The 17,779-nt window shown below is 46.7% G+C and overlaps 1 protein-coding gene across 2 annotated transcripts; it reads right to left on the bottom strand.

Annotated features, from left to right (window-relative positions):
* Positions 1–926: 926 nt before the first annotated feature.
* PTPMT1 (protein tyrosine phosphatase mitochondrial 1) lies at positions 927–6,996 on the bottom strand. Of its 2 annotated transcripts, XM_066253900.1 has the most exons (4): positions 6,568–6,996; positions 6,397–6,477; positions 2,492–2,683; positions 927–1,205 (listed from the first exon to the last, which is right to left on the bottom strand). In XM_066253900.1, the coding sequence occupies exons 1-4, from the start codon at positions 6,739–6,741 to the stop codon at positions 1,047–1,049; spliced, it is 606 nt and encodes a 201-aa protein (XP_066109997.1). In that variant the 5' UTR covers positions 6,742–6,996; the 3' UTR covers positions 927–1,046. The 2 variants fall into 2 exon arrangements, with proteins under 2 accessions (XP_066109997.1, XP_066109996.1); XM_066253899.1 differs by lacking the exon at positions 6,397–6,477 and having other exon boundaries at positions 6,568–6,890.
* Between the last annotated feature and the right edge of the window lie 10,783 nt (positions 6,997–17,779).

Raw genomic sequence — 17,779 nt, 5'->3', positions numbered from 1 at the left:
TCAGCGGTAGAGCGTCAGCCTGGCGTGCGGGGGACCCGGGTTCGATTCCCGGCCAGGGCACATAGGAGAAGCGCCCATTTGCTTCTCCACCCCCACCCCCTCCTTCCTCTCTGTCTCTCTCTTCCCCTCCTGCAGCCGAGGCTCCATTGGAGCAAAGATGGCCCGGGGGCTGGGGATGGCTCCTTGGCCTCTGCCCTAGGCGCTAGAATGGCTCTGGTCAGAGCGACGCCCCGGAGGGGCAGAGCATCGCCCCCAGGTGGGCAGAGCGTGGCCCCTGGTGGGCGTGCCGGGTGGATCCCGGTCGGGCGCATGCGGGAGTCTGTCTGACTGTCTCTCCCCGTTTCCAGCTTCAGAAAAATACCAAAAAAAAAAAAAAAAAAAAAAAAGTAAGACAGGCCCTGGCTGGTTGGCTGTGGTAGAGTGTCAGCCTGGCGTGCAGGAGTCCCGGGTTCGATTCCTGGCCAGGGCACACAGGAGAAGCGCCCCTCTGCTTCTCCACCCCTCCCCCTCTCCTTCCTCTCTGTCTCTCTCTTCCCCTCCTGCAGCAGAGGCTCCATTGGAGCAAAGTTGGCCCAGGCGCTGAGGATGGCTCCATGGCCTCTGCCTCAGGCGCTAGAATGGCTCTGGTCGCAACAGAGCAACGCCCCAGATGGGCAGAGCATCGCCCCCTGATGGGCAGAGCATCGCCCCCTGGTGGGCATGCCGGGTGGATCCCGGGTGGGTGCATGCAGGAGTCTGCCTGCCTCCCTGTTTCCAACTTCAGAAAAATACAAAAAAAAATACCCTCCCCCCCAAAAAAGACACCCTCATCCCTATCCCACATCCCCATCCCCATTCCCATCCCCTGTGAATAGAAGCCGTGCTAAATCTTTCTAGCTGTATAACTGTTATTTCAGGAAAATGAAACCAAGACAAAGGGAGCAAAATTTTCTGTTACTTAGCACACTCTGTTATGTCAAGTCTGGGCTTAAGCCCCACTGGTCCTGTTCAACTTTTTCATTCTGTTGCCAGGAGAGTTATCTTAAGTTCTTTCTTATCCACATACTTTATTTCTTTGACATGTGATACGTCACATTCTTTGCTGCCTCTGCAGCAATCTCCTTGTGGAATTCTTTGAGAACTTCCAGCTGGCCGGGTCTGATGTAGATGTGGGACCGGATCTTGGTGATGGCTTCTACAGCCTCCTCTGGGCTACAGTTGTACACCTGAAGGACAGGGTTGGGAAATCAGCAAAGAAAGAAGCCTGTGTAAACTGTCTTTGACCTAATGACAGGTGCCAAAGGGCTCCCAGCATTTCATTTTTTTTAAAACTTCATTGTGGGGGAGTTAAAAACATGTTCCATATTATAAACGAGAGAACTTTAGCAATCCCAGATATTATAACCAGTCCTAACTTAATGCAACAGGCTGGGGGACAAGTCAGTCTTTCTCCCTAATTCTTGCTCCGCCAAACCCTGGCAAAAGAAGGTTGAACACGTGAGTTTAGATCCTAAATTCAAGCCTTCCTAGACCTACTAGATGTCCTCCCTGAGCTGGACCATTGGATATAAGTTATATGGAAAGAGTAGATGTTTTTATGCAACTTGTCACCATAAGCTAGAAAAAGAGCACTTAAGTTTGACTGGGAGGATTACCTTTGTGTCCTAAGGAAACTTACTGGTTTACAACTCAATACAACCAAGAAAATACAGATTTCTACCCTGCTGCTTCAATTCTCACTGGGCCCAAAATATCCTCCTGTGACCTTTGTCTAGCTAACAATCCTAATGATCAAAGCTTTAGTACTGTTAAATTATATACTCACCAGTGCACAGTAACATAAACAAGGCCAGGCTGGTTATTGTTACATTTCCTTTTTCCTTAAACTATCTACATGACTTAGTGAATGCTCTGCAGGGGCCAGACAGGTAACAAAAATGAGCAAAGCAGGCAGCATATGACAAGGAATGACAAAAGTATTTGCTTCTGAATAGTTTAAAAAATATTCCACCTGCTGAGTATAACAAATTGGTAGGTAAAATTCCATAGGGTCCTGTTTCTAGAAACTAAGGTTTAGAACTCTAATGTTTAGTGATACTTGAAGAAATCTGAGTAGTATAGAGCTGAAAGTTATCGCCACTATTTCCAGTACTAGACTGCCTGATGTGCTATTTTTAACAAGCGTTTCTAGCCTTTAGCTGGTGTTAATATCCTTTGCAACTCCATTTTTTGAGTGTCTACGCTACATCACGGTTTGACATAACTTTGTCATTCAAACTTCATAATACACTTAGTTTGAGGAAACAGCATCCGAGAGGGAAGCCACTTTTGCCTCAGGTCACATAGCTGGCAGGTGCTAAAGCCACAGGTCAGCCCATCTACAAAACTTTCCACCTCCCAACAGCCTAAAACCAGGGACATGGCTCCTCCTAGCAAGTTGGACCTGTAGATTATGCTGCTTTAGTTCTGGAAATCTGCTGTAAATGAGACAGTCCAGAAAGACGTTTCCTACCTGAATCAGATACGCCGCCACCATAGTGGCACTCCTGGAGCGCCCAGCCTTACAATGCACGTAGACACTCTGGCCCAGGGACTGGTACTTGAGAGCAAACTGAACTCCTCTCCGGAGGTTGGCCAAGGTCGGGACTCCAGTCATGTCTATTGTGCTGAGTCGCAGCTGCTCAATGCCGAGTTTCCTCCACTCCTGAAACCGGGTCCACCAGCACAAAAGAAGGAAAAAGTCAGATGTTAGTAGCATGAAAATGGGTCCCCAAGAGATAGCAAAACGACAAGGAAGCTTCAGGGTTTACTACAATGTGAATATACTGTTTACTATTTTCTAAACAAGAAACTTCTTACAGAAATATTTTTTAAATGGCTGACCTACATGGTTAGTCTTTCATCAAATAGCTATGTTGCTGAGCTAGAATTTATGTCCAAAATTTAAAGTGTTAAAGTGCCCTTTGGTTATTTATTTATTTATTTTTATTTTTCTGAAGCTGGAAATGGGGAGAGACAGTCAGACAGACTCCCGCATGCGCCCGACCGGGATCCACCCGGCACGCCCACCAGGGGGCGATGCTCTGCCCCTCCGGGGCATCACTCTGCTGAGACCAGAGCCACTCTAGCGCCTGGGGCAGAGGCCAAGGAGCCATCCCCAGCGCCCGGGCCATCTCTGCTCCAATGGAGCCTTGGCTGCGGGAGGGGAAGAGAGAGACAGAGAGGAAGGATGGGGAGGGGGTGGAGAAGCAAATGGGCGCTTCTCCTATGTGCCCTGGCCAGGAATCGAACCCGGGTCCCCCGCACGCCAGCCCGACGCTCTACCGCTGAGCCAACCGGCCAGGGCCCCTTTGGCTATTTTAACTGCAAAACATTAGCTGTATAAACTTCATCTATAGTCTGACCGGTGGTGGTAGTAGATAAGAGCGTCAACCTGGAGGCTGAGGTCCCAGGTTTGAAACCCTGAGTTCGCCAGCTTAAGCGCAGGCTCATCCAGCTTGAGCGCAGAGTAGCTGGCTTGAGCGTGGATCATCAAAATGATCCCATGGTTGCTGGCTTGAGCAAGAGGTCACTGTCTCGGCTTGAGCCCCTCAGTCAGGGCACATATGAGAAAGCAATCAGTGAACAACTAAAAATGAAATAACTATGAGTTGATACTTCTCATCTCCCTTCCTGTTTCTCTCTAAAAAGATTAAAAATAAAATTCATCTACAAAAGTTGTGCAACTGTTTTTTTATTATAATTTTGGTGCCTATGCGTGACCTAGCTTCACAGTTGGGTTACTACATTTTACAAGACCTTTCTATTTCTCTGTCCATAAGTCTCCTCTTTTGTTACTTTTTTCTTGAGAGGGTATGTGATAAAAAAAAGAAAAAAAAAAAGAGTTATTTTAAAATTAAAACAATGGCCCTGGCCGGATAGCTTGTTGGCTGGAGCATTGTCCCAAAGGGCAGAGGTTGCCAGTCCCATTCCCGCTCGAGGCACATGCAGGAGCAGATCAATGTTCCTGTGTCTCTCCTCTCTCCCACTAAAATCAATAAATTCAATAAATTAAAAAAAAATAGTATGCACACACACACTGCTATATATAGTTACATCATCATAAAAATGGTAATGCCTCACGTCCAGAAACCAAGCACTTTCTGTGGCTCTTGCTCCACAGGACTGACCACACTAAGGAACATTTACTATTCTGGCTAAATAGCTCTTGAGGCTTTGTGGCAAAATAATTTGGGAAATCCAAGGAACTGTTATCCATACCTTTGCCTAACTGGTGGTGGCTCAGTGGATAGAGCATTGACCTGGGGTACTGAGGTCCCAGATTCGAAATCCTAAGGTCAATGTCTTGAGCATGGGGTCACTGGCTGGGCTGGAGCCCCCCAGTCAAGGCACATATGAGAAACAATGAACAACTAAACTGTCGCACCTAGAAGTTGATGCTTCTCATCTCCTTCTCTCTCCCCTACCGCCCCCTTGCTAAAAACAAAAACAAAAAACGTAGGCCATCACTAATCAATATATTTTCAATGTGAGTCACAAATATTTTTAAGGTTTAAAAAAATCTACAGGTTGAGATTACAGCATTTTCATCAGGCAATATTAGTACAGTAATCAAGAAAGATAATTGTGTAGTGCTAATAGATGTCAAATATTATAAAGACAAGGCAACATCTTTATATAAAATAGGGCAATATCTAATAACCATTGTAGAGAGTTACACAAACAGGTATTCACATTTAATGAAAACTGTATTTTAGCCTGACCTGTGGTGGCACAGTGGATAAAGCGTCGACCTGGAAATACTGAGGTCGCCGGTTCGAAACCCTGGGCTTGCTTGGTCAAGGCACATATGGGAGTTGATGCTTCCAGCTCCTCCCCCCTGTCTCTCTCTCCTCTCTCTCTCTCTGTCTCTCTCTCTGTCTCTCTCTCTCTCTCCTCTCTAAAATGAATAAATAAAAAATAAAAATAAAAAATAATAATAAAAAAAAAACATATGTATGTAAAAAAAAAAAACAAAAAACAAAACAAAACAAAAAAACTGTATTTTAGGCTTGCCTGAACTTTGTTATGACAGTACTTCAGAATTCAACTATATCACTAACACATGAATAAGAATTTCCTCAAATCAGAGGTAAATGAACCTGATGTGGTTTTTCAGTAGGTTGTTTTATGATAAATTTACTCCTGGCCCTGGCCGGTGGCTCAGTGGTAGAGCGTCGGCCTGGCGTGCCGGAGTCCAGGGTTCGATTCCCAGACAGGGCACACAAGGAGAAGCGCCCATCTGCCTCTCCACCCCTCCCCCTCTCCTTCCTCTCTGTCTCTCTCTTCCCCTCCTGCAGCCAAGACTCCACTGGAACAAAGCACCGGGTGCTGAGGATGGCTCTGTGGCCTCTGCCTCAGGCGCTAGAATGGCTCTGATTGCGGCAGAGGGACGCCCCAAGATGGGCAGAGCATCGCTCCCTGGTGGGCATGCCTGGTGGAACCCGGTCGGGTGCATGCGGGAGTCTGACTGCCTCCCCGTTTCTGGCTTTGGAAAAATACAAAAAAAAAAAAAATTTACTACTTTTGGGGGCAGCTTTTTTTAAAGAGTTTTTAGGGCCTTCATCTTGAATGCCTAAGGCAGATTCATACTTAGTGTTCACCTAGTGTTGAAGGAATGAAATCAAGTCAAAGAAAAGTCGTTCATTAAATTTTTTTTAGATTTATTCATTTTTAGAGAGCGAGAGAGAAGGGGGAGAAGCAGGAAGCATCAACTCCCATAGGTGCCTTGACCAGGCAAGCCCACGGTTTCGAACCGGTGACCTCAGAGTTCCAGGTCGATGCTTTATCTACTGCACCGAAGGTCAGGCTTTTAATTTTTTATTATTTTTTTTATTTTGGATTTTATTTATTCATTTTTAGAGAGAGGGGAGAGAAAGAGGGAAAGTTGTCTTTTAAATTTGGTTACTGAGTCGTAAATACAGAAATTAAGAATGCATTTGTGCCTGACCTGTGATGGCACAGTGGATGGAGCGTATCCCTAGAACGCTGAGGTTGCCGGGTTCGAGACCCCCGGTTTGCACAAGCAAGAAACAACTATGAATTGATGCTTCCCACTCTCGCAACCCCCGCCTTTCTCTGTCTCCCCCCCTCTCTAGAATCAATAAATAAAATATTTTTTCAAAAAAGAAAATACATTTGTGGACAAAGGCAAAATCAGACTTTGGTAAATCTACTTATAAACACTTTTCACAACAGTTTCTGTTTCACATTAGTTTCTGCCTTCAGTGGCAGCCATTTAAACGTAGAGGGTCAGGACCACCTCCTAAGGAGGCAAAAAGGCCGGGGTCACCCGTCTCCGGGTCACGGTCCCCGGCGCCGCCCATCCCCCAGCCACCGTGGGCTCTCCCCCGTCCGCCCGCGACCCTGGCCCCTCACCGTTGCGGAGTGGCACAGGAATCGGGTTTCATACTTCTCGTTCATGGTGATGACCCCGCGCACGTTCTCCACCTCGACCAGCTGCCGAGGTAAACAGGGGGCTCAGAACGGGCGGGAGGCCGGGGGCGCTCGCCCGCTCCCAGGCGCGGCGCGGCCTTCCGCCCGGCTCACCTGGCGCGTCATGCTCCGCAGCGGCAGCGCGCCCAGCAGCACCGTGCGGTCGATGCGGTGGTACCAGTCGCGGTGCGCCGGACCCTGCACCTTCCCGCGGAAGAGCGTGTACAGCAGCGTCGGGTAGAAGAGCACCCGGGCCAGGCCGGCCTCCAGCAGCGTGCCGGCCGCCATGCCGCCCCGCGCAGCCTGGCGCAGCCGCGGCCAGTCCGCCGCCGGGTTCGCGGGCGGTGGCCGCGAGGAGAGCCAGGAGGGCGATGAGCACCGGGGCTGCGAGTGGGCCGACGGCTCCCGCGAAGGCGACGCGGCCGGCGCGGGCCTCACGGGCGCCGAGACCTCCGGCCTGGCCCCCGGGAACCCCGCGCCGCACACGGAGGACCCCGGAGCCACTAGCACCGACCTGGAGGAGGGGCCGCGGGCCTCGGGGGCGGGACCAGGCTCGGCTGGATGGGTGACAGAGCCCCGGCCGAGGGCGGGCGCGTCCCGGGCCAGCGGCCGGCGGTGCCGCCGCGTGTCAGACTGCGACCCATGCCTGTGGCTGGTAGCCTCCTCCCTCGGAAGGGAGCTGTGACCCTAAGGTGAGGGGCTCTGACCCCTGCGTGTGGCTGTGCGAGTCCGCCGACGTAGGCGGGACCCTGGCCAGGGCCCTGTGGACCCGGGACACTCCCCGACCTGGCCAGAGGGGCGGGACTCTGACCCCGGTGGGGGTGTGACCGCACCAAAGCCGAGACCAGGAACAGCCTTTATAGTGGATGTAGGTAGCCCTCAAGTTGTAAGTAGAAGGGTTTTGAGCTTTTTCTTTTTTTTAATTATTATTAAAAGACTTTATTCATTATAGAGAGGGAGAGAGAGAGAGAGAGGAGGGGGGAGGAGCAGATAGCATCAACTCTCATATGTGCCTTGACCAGGCAAGCCCAGGGTTTTGAACTGGCAACCTCAGCATTTCCAGGTTGATGCTTTATCCACTGTGCCACCACAGGTCAGGCTTTTTCTTTTTTCTTTATGCTTATTTTACGAGGAAGGGAAAGAGAGGGAGAGACAGGAACATCAATCTGTTCCTGTATGTGCCCTGACCCGGGATCAAACCGGTGACCTCTGCGATTCCGGAGGGTGCTCTAACCAACCGAGCTACTGGGCTTTGAGCTTTTAAGCAGAGGGGCTGATTTGGGGCAGAGGGCTGGATTCTGGACAAACAGGGGACATAGGTTGCTAAGGACCTTTCTACCCACCCCCCACCCCCCATCTGCCTAAAGTCATGGCTTCCTCCTCCTGACGCAACTGCATATTATGGAAAAAATGTAGTATCTAGAATATATTATGAAAATACATTAATATATCATTAAGAAAAATACGATAACACTTAAAGATAAAATTCACAACCTACAAAGAGGTAAGAGGAATGGTTGTAATGCTGGTTATTTACATTGAAATAGTTGCCTGAGATATGCATCTGGTGCTTTTGAAACAAGTTTGTTTTAGCCCTGGCCGGTTGACTCAGTGGTAGAGCGTCGGCCTGGCGTGCGGGAGTCCTGGGTTCGATTCCTGGCCAGGGTACACAGGAGAAGCGCCCATCTGCTTCTCCACCCCTCCCCCTCTCCTTCCTCTCTGTCTCTCTCTTCCCCTCCCGCAGCTGAGGCTCCATTGGAGCAAAGTTGGCCCGGGCGCTGAGAATGGCTCTGTGGCCTCTGCCTCAGGCGCTAGAATGGCTCTGATTGCGGCAGAGCGAGGCCCCAAGACGGGCAGAGCATCATCCCCTGATGGGCATGCCGGGTGGATTCCGGTTGGGCGCATGCGGAAGTCTGTTTGACTGCCTCCCTGTTTCCAACTTCGGAAAAACACAAAACAAAACAAAAAAATGTTTGTTTTCTCCTTATACAAGTAACACAGCCTGACCAGGCGGTGGTGCAGTGGATAGAGCGTCGGACTGGGATGCGGATGACCCAGGTTCGAGACCCCGAGGTCTCCAGCTTGAGCGCAGGCTCATCTGGTTTGAACAGAGCTCACTAGCTTGAACCCAGGGTCGCTGGCTTGAGCAAGGAGTTGCTCCGTCTGCTGAAGGCCCATGGTCAAGGCACATATGAGAGGGCAATCAATGAACAACTAAGGTGTTGCAACGCGCAATGAAAAACTAATGATTGATGCTTCTCATCTCTCTCCGTTCCTGTCTGTCCCTCTCTCTGACTCACTCTCTGTCTCTGTAAAAAAAAAAAAAGCCTGATCTGTGGTGGCGCAATGGATAAAGCGTCGACCTGGAAATGCTGAAGTCGCTGGTTCGAAACCCTGGGCTTGCCTGGTCAAGGCACATATGGGAGTTGATGCTTCCAGCTCCTCCCCCTTCTCTCTCTCTCTGTCTCTCTCTCCTCTCTCCCTCTCTGTCTCTCTCTCTCCCTCTCTCCTCTCTAAAAATGAATAAATAAAAATAAAATTAAAATAATAATAATAAAATAAAAAAGTAACACATGACAAAAGGAAAATAAACTATATTTTAATCATCTATAATCCTACCACCTCAAATACAATACATTCTTTTTCTTTCTAATTTCCTTTTTTATTTGTACCATTAAAGTGTTGTTGTTGTTGTTGTTGTTTTCATTTTTCCGAAGCTGGAAACGGGGAGGCAGTCAGACAGACTCCCGCATGCACCCGACCAGGATCCACCGGGCATGCCCACCAGGGAGTGATGCTCTGCCCATCTGGGGCGTCGTTCTGTTGCATCCAGAGCCATTCTAGCACCTGAGGCAGAGGCCACAGAGCCATCCTCAGTGCCTGGGCCAACTTTGCTCCAAAGGGGCCTCAACTGCAGGAGGGGAGGAGAGAGACAGAGAGGAGGGAGAGGGGGAGGGGTGGAGAGGCAGATGGGCGCTTCTCCTGTGTGCCCTTGTCCGGGAATCGAACCCGGGACTCCTGCACGCCAGGCCGACGCTCTACCACTGAGCCAACCAGCCAGGGCCCCATTAAAGTTTTTTTACAATAGCTTTGACATATACAGTGTGTTCGTAAAGTCATGGTGCACTTGCCTGACCTGTGGTGGCGCAGTGGATAAAGCGTCGACCTGGAAATGCTGAGGTCGCCGGTTTGAAACCCTGGGCTTGCCTGGTTAAGGCACATATGGGAGTTGATGCTTCCAGCTCCTCCCCCCTTCTGTCTCTCTCTCCTCTCTCTCCCTCTCTGTCTCTCTCCTCTCTAAAAAAAATGAATAAATAAAAAAATAAATTAAAAAAAAAAGTCATGGTGCACTTTTGACTGGTCACAGGAAAGCAACAAAAGATGATAGAAATGTGAAATCTGCGCCAAATAAAAGGAAAACTCTCCCAGTTTCATACCTATTCAGTGCAGTTCGATGTGGGCTCACGCACAGATTTCTTATGCTCCTTAGGTAGCTATCCCGTATAGCCTCTACAGACTCGTCACTGACTGATGGCCTACCTGAACGGGGTTTCTCCACCAAACTGCCGGTTTCCTTCAACTGCTTATCTCACTGAGTAATGTTATTCTTATGTGGTGGTGCTTCATTATAAACGCGCCAATATTCACGTTGCACTTTGGTCACGGATTCGAATTTAGCAAGCCATAAAACACACTGAACTTTCCTCTGTACCGTCCACATCTGGACTGGCATGGCCGTGGGCTGCTGCTCCACTGTATACATGGTGTTACGTCATCATCTGTGCATGCGCACATGCTGCCACATCATCCTACAGCAACTGGGAGGGTTTTCCTTTTATTTGGTGCAGATTTCACATTTCTATTGTCTTTTGTTGCTTTCCTGTGACCGGTCAAAAGTGCACCATGACTTTACGGACACACTGTAATTCATATACCATACAGTTCACCCACTTAAGGTGTACAGTTCAGTGATTCTAGTATATTCACAGGGTTGTGCAAACATCACCCCAATCCATTTTAGAACATTTTCATCATCCTTCAAAGAAAACCCTTGTCTATTAGTACTCACTCCCCATTTCCCCCCAACAGCTCCAGGTAACCACTAATTTATTTTCTTTTTTATGTATTTATTTTTTTGGTGACAGAGACAGAAAGAGAGAAAGGGACAGATAGGGACAGACAGACAGGAAGAGAGAGAGATAAGAAGCATCAATTCTTCTTTACAGCACCTTAGTTATTCATTGATTGCTTTCTCATATGTGCCTTGATGGGGAAGGGGGGGGCTACAGCAGACCGAGTGACCCCTTGCTCAAGCCAGCGACCTTGGGCTCAAGCTGGTGAGCCTTGCTCAAACCAGATGAACCTGCGCTCAAGCTGGTTGACCTCGGGATTTCGAACCTAGGTCCTCTGAGTCCCAGTCCGATGCTCTATCCACTGTGCCACTGCCTGGTTAGGCTATTTTCTGTTTCTATAGATTTTCCTGTTCTAGACATTTCAAATAAATGGAATCACACAATATGTGTCATTTGTATCTGGCTTCTTTCATTTAACCTAATGTTTCAGGGTTCATCCACATTGTAGTATGTATCAGTACTGTATTTCTTTTTATTGCCAAACAATATTTCATTGTTTAGATATACCATGTTTTGTTTCTCTGTTTATCAGTTAATAAGCATTTGGGTTGTTTCCACTTTTTGGCTATTTTGAATCCTGCAGCTGTGAATATTCATATATGTGTGTGTATACATATATGTTTTCATTTTCTTTGATAACCACCTAATAATATACTGGAATTGTTGGGTCATATGATAACACTGTGATTTATGTGTACTATTAAAAAAAACATTCTAATTGTGTTAATAGAAATCTGTGTCATGTTTTTTTTCACTAAATGTTGTACTATAATCACTTTCCACAGTATTACATTGTCTTTATCATTTAAAATGAACCGGATTACTACAGCATAATGTAATATTCTATTATTAGACATTCAAGCTATTTCCAAATATTTCTTTTTAAAAAAAATGATTTATTTATTCAGTTTTTAGAGAGGAGAGAGAAAGAGAAAGAGAGAGAGAGAGAGAAAGGGACGAGGAGCAGGAAGCATCAACTCCTATATGTGCCTTGACAAGGCAAGTATACGGTTTTGAACCGGCAACCTCAGCATTCCAGGTCGACGCTTTATCCACTGCACCACCACAGGTCAGGCTATTTCCCAATATTTCTAGCATGAAAATTTATTTCTGTATGATCTACATTTAGAATTATGTACTATAGTAGGGTAGGTTCCTAAAAGTAGAATTACTGTGTCAAAGGTTCATTTACAGTTTTTTTTTTGTTTTCTTTTTTTTAGAGAGGACAGAGAGAGGGAGAGAGAGAGACAGAGAGAGAGAAGGGGGAGGAGCTGGAAGCATCAACTCCCTTATGTGCCTTGACCAGGCAAGCCCAGGGTTTTGAACCGGCCACCTCAGCATTTCCAGGTTGACGCTTTATCCACTGCGCCACCACAGGTCAGGCTCATTTACAGTTTTTTATTGTTGTTGTTTTTTGTGTGTGGCAAAGACAGAGAGAGAGAGAGATAGGACAGACAGAGAGGAAGGGAGAGATGAGAAGCATTAAGTCTTCGTTGCAGCATCTTAGTTGTTTGTTGATTGCTTTCTCATATGTGCCTTGACAGGGGGTGGGGAGGTGGGGGGGGGCTACAGCAGAGTGATTGACCCCTTGCTCACGCCAGCAACCTTGGGCTTCAAGCCAGCGACCTTTGGGCTGAAAGGTGAAGGCCCACGACCATGGGATCATGTCTATGATCCCATGCTCAAGCCAGCAACTCCGTGTGCAAGCTGGTGAGCCCGCACTCAAGCCTGTGACCTTGGGATTTTGAACCTGGGTCCTCCATATTTCAATCCAATGTTCTATCCACTGCGTCACTGCCAGGTCAGGCGACAATTTTTGCTTTATATAAAGTACATAACCTGAAAGTTCCATCCTTACCCTGGAACCCACACTTCCAAATACAGATTTTTTCTTTTTTTTTTTGCCTGACCTGTAGTGGCATAGTGGATAAAGCGTAGGCCTAGAATGCTGTGGTCACCAGTTTGAAACCCTGGGCTTGCCTGGTCATGGCACATATGGGAGTTGATGCTTCCTTTTCCTCCCTGCTTTCTCTCTCTCCTCTCTAAAAAATAAGGGGAAAAAATAAACTACATATATATTTTTTAAAGAATAAACCCAATTTGGCCTGACCTGTGGTGGTGCAGTGGATAAAGCGTCGACCTGGAAATGCTGAGGGCGCCGGTTCAAAACCCTGGGCTGGCCTGGTCAAGGCACATATGGGAGTTGATGCTTCCAGCTCCTCCCCCCGTTCTCTCTCTCTGTCTCTCCCTCTCCTCTCTAAAAAAATGAATAAATAAATAAATTAATTAATTAAAAAAAAGAATAAACCCAATTTGCCCTGGCCGGTTGGCTCAGTGGTAGAGCGTCGGCCTGGCGTGCAGAAGGCCCGGGTTCAATTCCTGGCCAGGGCACATAGGAGAGGCGCCCATCTGCTTTTCCACCCCTCCCCCTCTCCTTCCTCTCTGTCTCTCTCTTCCCCTCTCGCAGCCAAGACTTCATTGGAGCAAAAGATGGCCTGAGCGCTGGGGATGGCTCCTTAGCCTCTGCCCCAGGCGCTAGAGTGGCTCTGGTCGGGACAGAGCGACGCCCCGGATGGGCAGAGCATCGCCCCCTGGTGGGCGTGCCGGTTGGATCCCGGTCGGGCACATGATGGGAGTCTGTCTGACTGCCTCCCGGTTTCCAGCTTCAGAAAAATACAAAAAAAAAAAAAAAAAAGAATAAACCCAATTTGCCTGACCAGGTGGTGGAGCAGTGGATAGAGCGTCAGACTGGGACCTCGAGACCCCGAGGTCGCCAGCTTGAGCGCGGGTTTATCTGGTTTGAGCAAAAAGCCCACCAGCTTGAACCCAAGGTCGCTGGCTCGAGCAAGGGGTTACTCGGTCTGCTGAAGGCCCGCGGTCAAGGCACATATGAGAAAGCAATCAATGAACAACTAAGGTGTTGCAACGCGCAATGAAAAACTAATGATTGATGCTTCTTATCTCTCTTCGTTCCTGTCTGTCTGTCCCTCTCTCTGACTCACTCTCTGTCTCTATAAAAAATAAATAAATAAAATTTAAAAAAATAAAAAAGGAATAAACCCAATTTTTATTTTTATTTCTTGATTTTAGTGAGAGAGAATGGGAGCGAGCGAGCAAGAGAGAGAGACAAGAACATCAAGCTGCTCCTGTATGTGCCCTGAATGAGATCAAACCAGCAACCTTTATGCTTCGGGATGATGCTCCAATGAACTGAGCTATCTATCCAGGGCTGAAAATTTTTTTTCTTAATCTAATGGTAACCACCCACACACACCAAAAATATTGAAACACATAGCTTAAAAAAAGGAGGAAACAGCCTGACCAGGCAGTGGCACAGTGGATAGAGCATTGGACTAGGATGTGGAGGACCCAGGTTTGAAACCCCAAGATTGCCAGCTTGAGCACAGGCTCATCAGCTTGAGCGTGGGGTCGCCGGCTTGAGCATGGGGTCATAGACATGTCCCCATGGCTGCTGGCTGGAGCCCAAAGGTTGCTGGCTTGAGCCCAAGGTCACTGGCTTGAGCAAGGGGTCACTCAGTCTGCTGGTAGCCCCCACGTCAAGGCACATATGAGAAAGCAATCAATGAACAATTAAGGTGCCACAACAAAGAATTGATGCTTCTCATCTCTCTCCCTTCCTTCTGTGTCCCTGTCTGTCCTTCTCTCTGTCTATCCCACAAAAAAAAAAAAAAAGAAAGAAAGAAAAGGAGGAAACAGGAAAGAAGTATGGAATACCATCAAACAAAAACAACTGACAGAGTCTGACCTGTGGTGGCGCAGTGGATAAAGTGTCAACCTGGAAACCCTGAGGTTGCCGGTTCAAAACCCTGGGCTTGCCTGGTCAAGGCACATATGGGAGTTGATGCTTTCTGCTCTTCCCCCTTCTCTCTCTCTCTCTCTCTCTTTCTCCCCTCTTTATAATGAATAAATAAAATCTTAAAAAAAACACAAAAAAACAACTGGCAGAAACACAAAAGTAAAGAACCAAAGGAGACACAGAGCTACCAGAAAACAAAACATAGAATGGCTATAGGAAATGCTCAAGCATCAATCATTGTCCTAAGTATAAACGGACTGAACTCATCAATAAAAAGTAGGTGTAGCAAATTGGACCAAAAAGCAAAACTTCTGAACCACATGCTGCCTTTAGGAGACACATCTACACATCTAAGCTGCAAGGACAAAAGTAGACTCAAAATGAAAGGTTGGAAAATAATTCTCCAAGCAAATAATACCTAAAGAAAAGCAGGTATGGTCATGCTGATATCTGACAATGTTGACTTTTTTAAAAAATGTTTATTGATTTTAGAGAGAGAGGAAGGGAGAGAGAAAGACAGAAACATCAATCTGTTCCTGTATGTGCCTTGATTGGGGATTGAACCGGCAACCTCTGTGCTTCGGGATGATGCTCTAACCAACTGAGCTATCCAGCCAGGGCAATATGTATTAACTTCAGGACAACAAAGGCAACAAGAGACAAAGATAGACATTTCATAATGATAAATGGGACACTATATCAAGAAGTCATAAAATTTCTTATTTATTTATTTATTTTTATTTTTTAAGGGACAGAGAGAGAGTCAGAGAAAGGGGTAGACAGGGACAGACAGGAATGGAGAGATGAGAAGCATCAATCATTAGTTTTTCGTTGCGCATTGCGACACTTTAGTTGTTCATTGATTGCTTTCTCATATGTGCCTTGACTGCAGGCCTTCAGCAGACCGAGTAACCCCTTGCTGGAGCCAGTGACCTTGGGTCCAAGCTGGTGAGCTTTGCTCAAACCAGATGAGCCCGCGCTCAAGCTGGCAACCTCAGGGTCTCGAATCTGGGTCTTCCGCATCCCAGTCCGACACTCTATCCACTGCACCACTGCCTGGTCAGGCACATTTCTTAATATATTTACATATGCATTGAATCAGGGAGCACCAAAATTTATAAGACATCTTCTAACAACAACAAAAAGAAAGAGAAAAACACAATCATAGTTGGAGTTCTTAATACACCATTGATGGCTTTAGATAGATCATCCAAACAGAAAATCAGTAAAGAAATATTAGCCTTAAATGACACAGACCAAATGGATACAATAGACATTTATAGAACATTGTGTCCCAGGACATCAGATTATACATTTTTTTCCAGTGTACATGGAACATTCTCAAGGATAGACCATATGTTGGGCCACAAAACTAACCTCAACAAATTTAAGAAGATGGAAATTATTGCAAGCTTATTCTCTGACCATAAGTCTTTGTTGTTGTTTTTAAGATTTTATTTATTGCCTGACTGGGTGATGGTGTAGTGGACAGAGCATTGGCCTGGGACGTTGAGATCCCAGGTTTGAAACACCGAAGTCGCCAGCTTGAGTGGAGGCTCATCCGGCTTGAGCGTGGGATCATAGACATGACCCCATGTTCACTGGCTTGAGCCCAAGGTCGCTGGCTTTAGCAAGGGGTCACTGACACAGCTGGAGCCCCCCAGTGAAGGCACATATGAGAAAGTAATTGATGAACAACTAAAGTGTTGCAACTACAAGTTGATGCTTATCATTTCTGACCCTTCCTGCCTGTCTGTTCTGGTCTGACCCCTCTTCCCTCTCTGTCTGTCTCTGTCTCTCCCTCTTGCCAAAAAAGAAGAAAAAAAGATTTTATTTATTGATTTGGGGGTGGGGCAAATGGGAAACATCAACTTGTAGTTGTTGCCTTCCATACGTGCCTTGACCAGGCAAGCCCAGAGTTTCAAATCAGCGACCTCAGCAGTCCAGGTTGACGCTTTATCTACTGCGCCACCACAGGGTAGGCTAACCATAAGTCTTTGAAATTATAGAATTCAACTGCAGTTCTGGCTGATAGCTCTGTTGGTTAGAGCTTTGTCTTGAAGTGCAGAGATTGCTGGTTTGATCCTAGGTCAAAGGAATGGGACAGATTCTTTGTTTATAGGTATATACAATCTATGGTAGTAGGGAAACAAATATAAAATTAATTATGGCGACTTTCTGGCTCTCTGAGCAGCACCATGGCAATGGATAAGAACAAACACCTTACAAAAGGCACCAAAGCCTGACCAGGCAGTGACACAGTGGATAAAGTGTCAAACTGGGATGCCAAGGACCCAGGTTCGAGACCCCAAGGTTGCCAGCTTGAGTGTGGGCTCATCTGGTTTGAGCAAAAGCTCACCAGCTTCAACCCAAGGTCGCTGGCTTGAGTAAGGGGTTACTCGGTCTGCTGAAGGCCCACGGTCAAGGCTCATGTGAGAAAGCAATCAATGAACAACTAAGGTGTCGCAACGAAAAACTAATGATTGATGCTTCTCATCTTTCTCCATTCCTGTCTGTCTGTTCCTATCTATCCCACTCTCTGACTCTCTCTCTTCTCTGTAATAATAAAAAAAAAACATTCAAAGAAAAAAAAAAGGCACCAACAAAAAGGGAGCCAAGAAGAAAATGGTCAGTCCATCTTCTAAGAAAGATTGGTATGATGTGAAACACCAGCTATGTTCAGTATAAGAAATATTTTGAAAAACACCAGTCACACATCTGGTCTCGAGGGTCGTGTTTTTGGAGTAAGCCTAGCTGATTCGCAGAATGATGAAGTTGCATTTAGAAAATTTAAGCTAATTACTGAGGATCCTCAGATCAAAAAGTGCCTTACTAATAATCTCCTTGGTTTGCATTTTACCCATGACAAAATGTGCTCCGTGGTCAGAAATGGCAGACCAGGATTGAAGCTTATGTTGATGTCAGGACTACCGATGGTTATTTGCTTCGTCTATACTGTGTTGGTTTTACTAAAAAAATACAACAATCAAATTTGGAAAATGTCTTATGCTCAACATTAACAGGTATGCCAAATCCAGAAGAAATCATGACATGACAGGTTCAGACAAATGATTTTTTTTTTAATTTTTATTTTATTTATTCATTTTAGAGAGGAGAGAGAGAGGAAGAGAGAGACAGAGAGAGAGAGAAAGAGATAGGGGTGAGGAGCTGGAAGCATCATCTCCCATATGTGCCTTGACCAGGCAAGTCCAGGGTTTCGAACCGGCGACCTCAGCATTTCCAGGTCGACGCTTTATCCACTGCGCCACCACAGATCAGGCCAGACAAATGATTTGAAAGAGGTGGTTAGTAAGTTGATTCCAGACAGCACTGAAAAAGATATAGAAAAGTCTTCACAATCTATTTTTTCACCATG

Source organism: Saccopteryx bilineata, chromosome 1, assembly GCF_036850765.1.
Source record: "Saccopteryx bilineata isolate mSacBil1 chromosome 1, mSacBil1_pri_phased_curated, whole genome shotgun sequence".
NCBI classification, from domain to species: Eukaryota; Metazoa; Chordata; class Mammalia; order Chiroptera; family Emballonuridae; genus Saccopteryx; species Saccopteryx bilineata.
This window is presented reverse-complemented; position numbering and strand designations above follow the sequence as displayed.

Coding starts and splice junctions, on each gene's coding strand:
- PTPMT1 (XM_066253900.1), bottom strand. CDS start 6,741: ATGGCGGCCGGCACGCTGCTGGAGGCCGGCCTGGCCCGGGTGCTCTTC. Junction 2,684..6,396: donor TCCTGTGCCACTCCGCAACG/GTGAGGGGCCAG, acceptor ACCCGGTTTCAG/GAGTGGAGGAAACTCGGCAT. Junction 1,206..2,491: donor TGGCGGCGTATCTGATTCAG/GTAGGAAACGTC, acceptor CCTGTCCTTCAG/GTGTACAACTGTAGCCCAGA.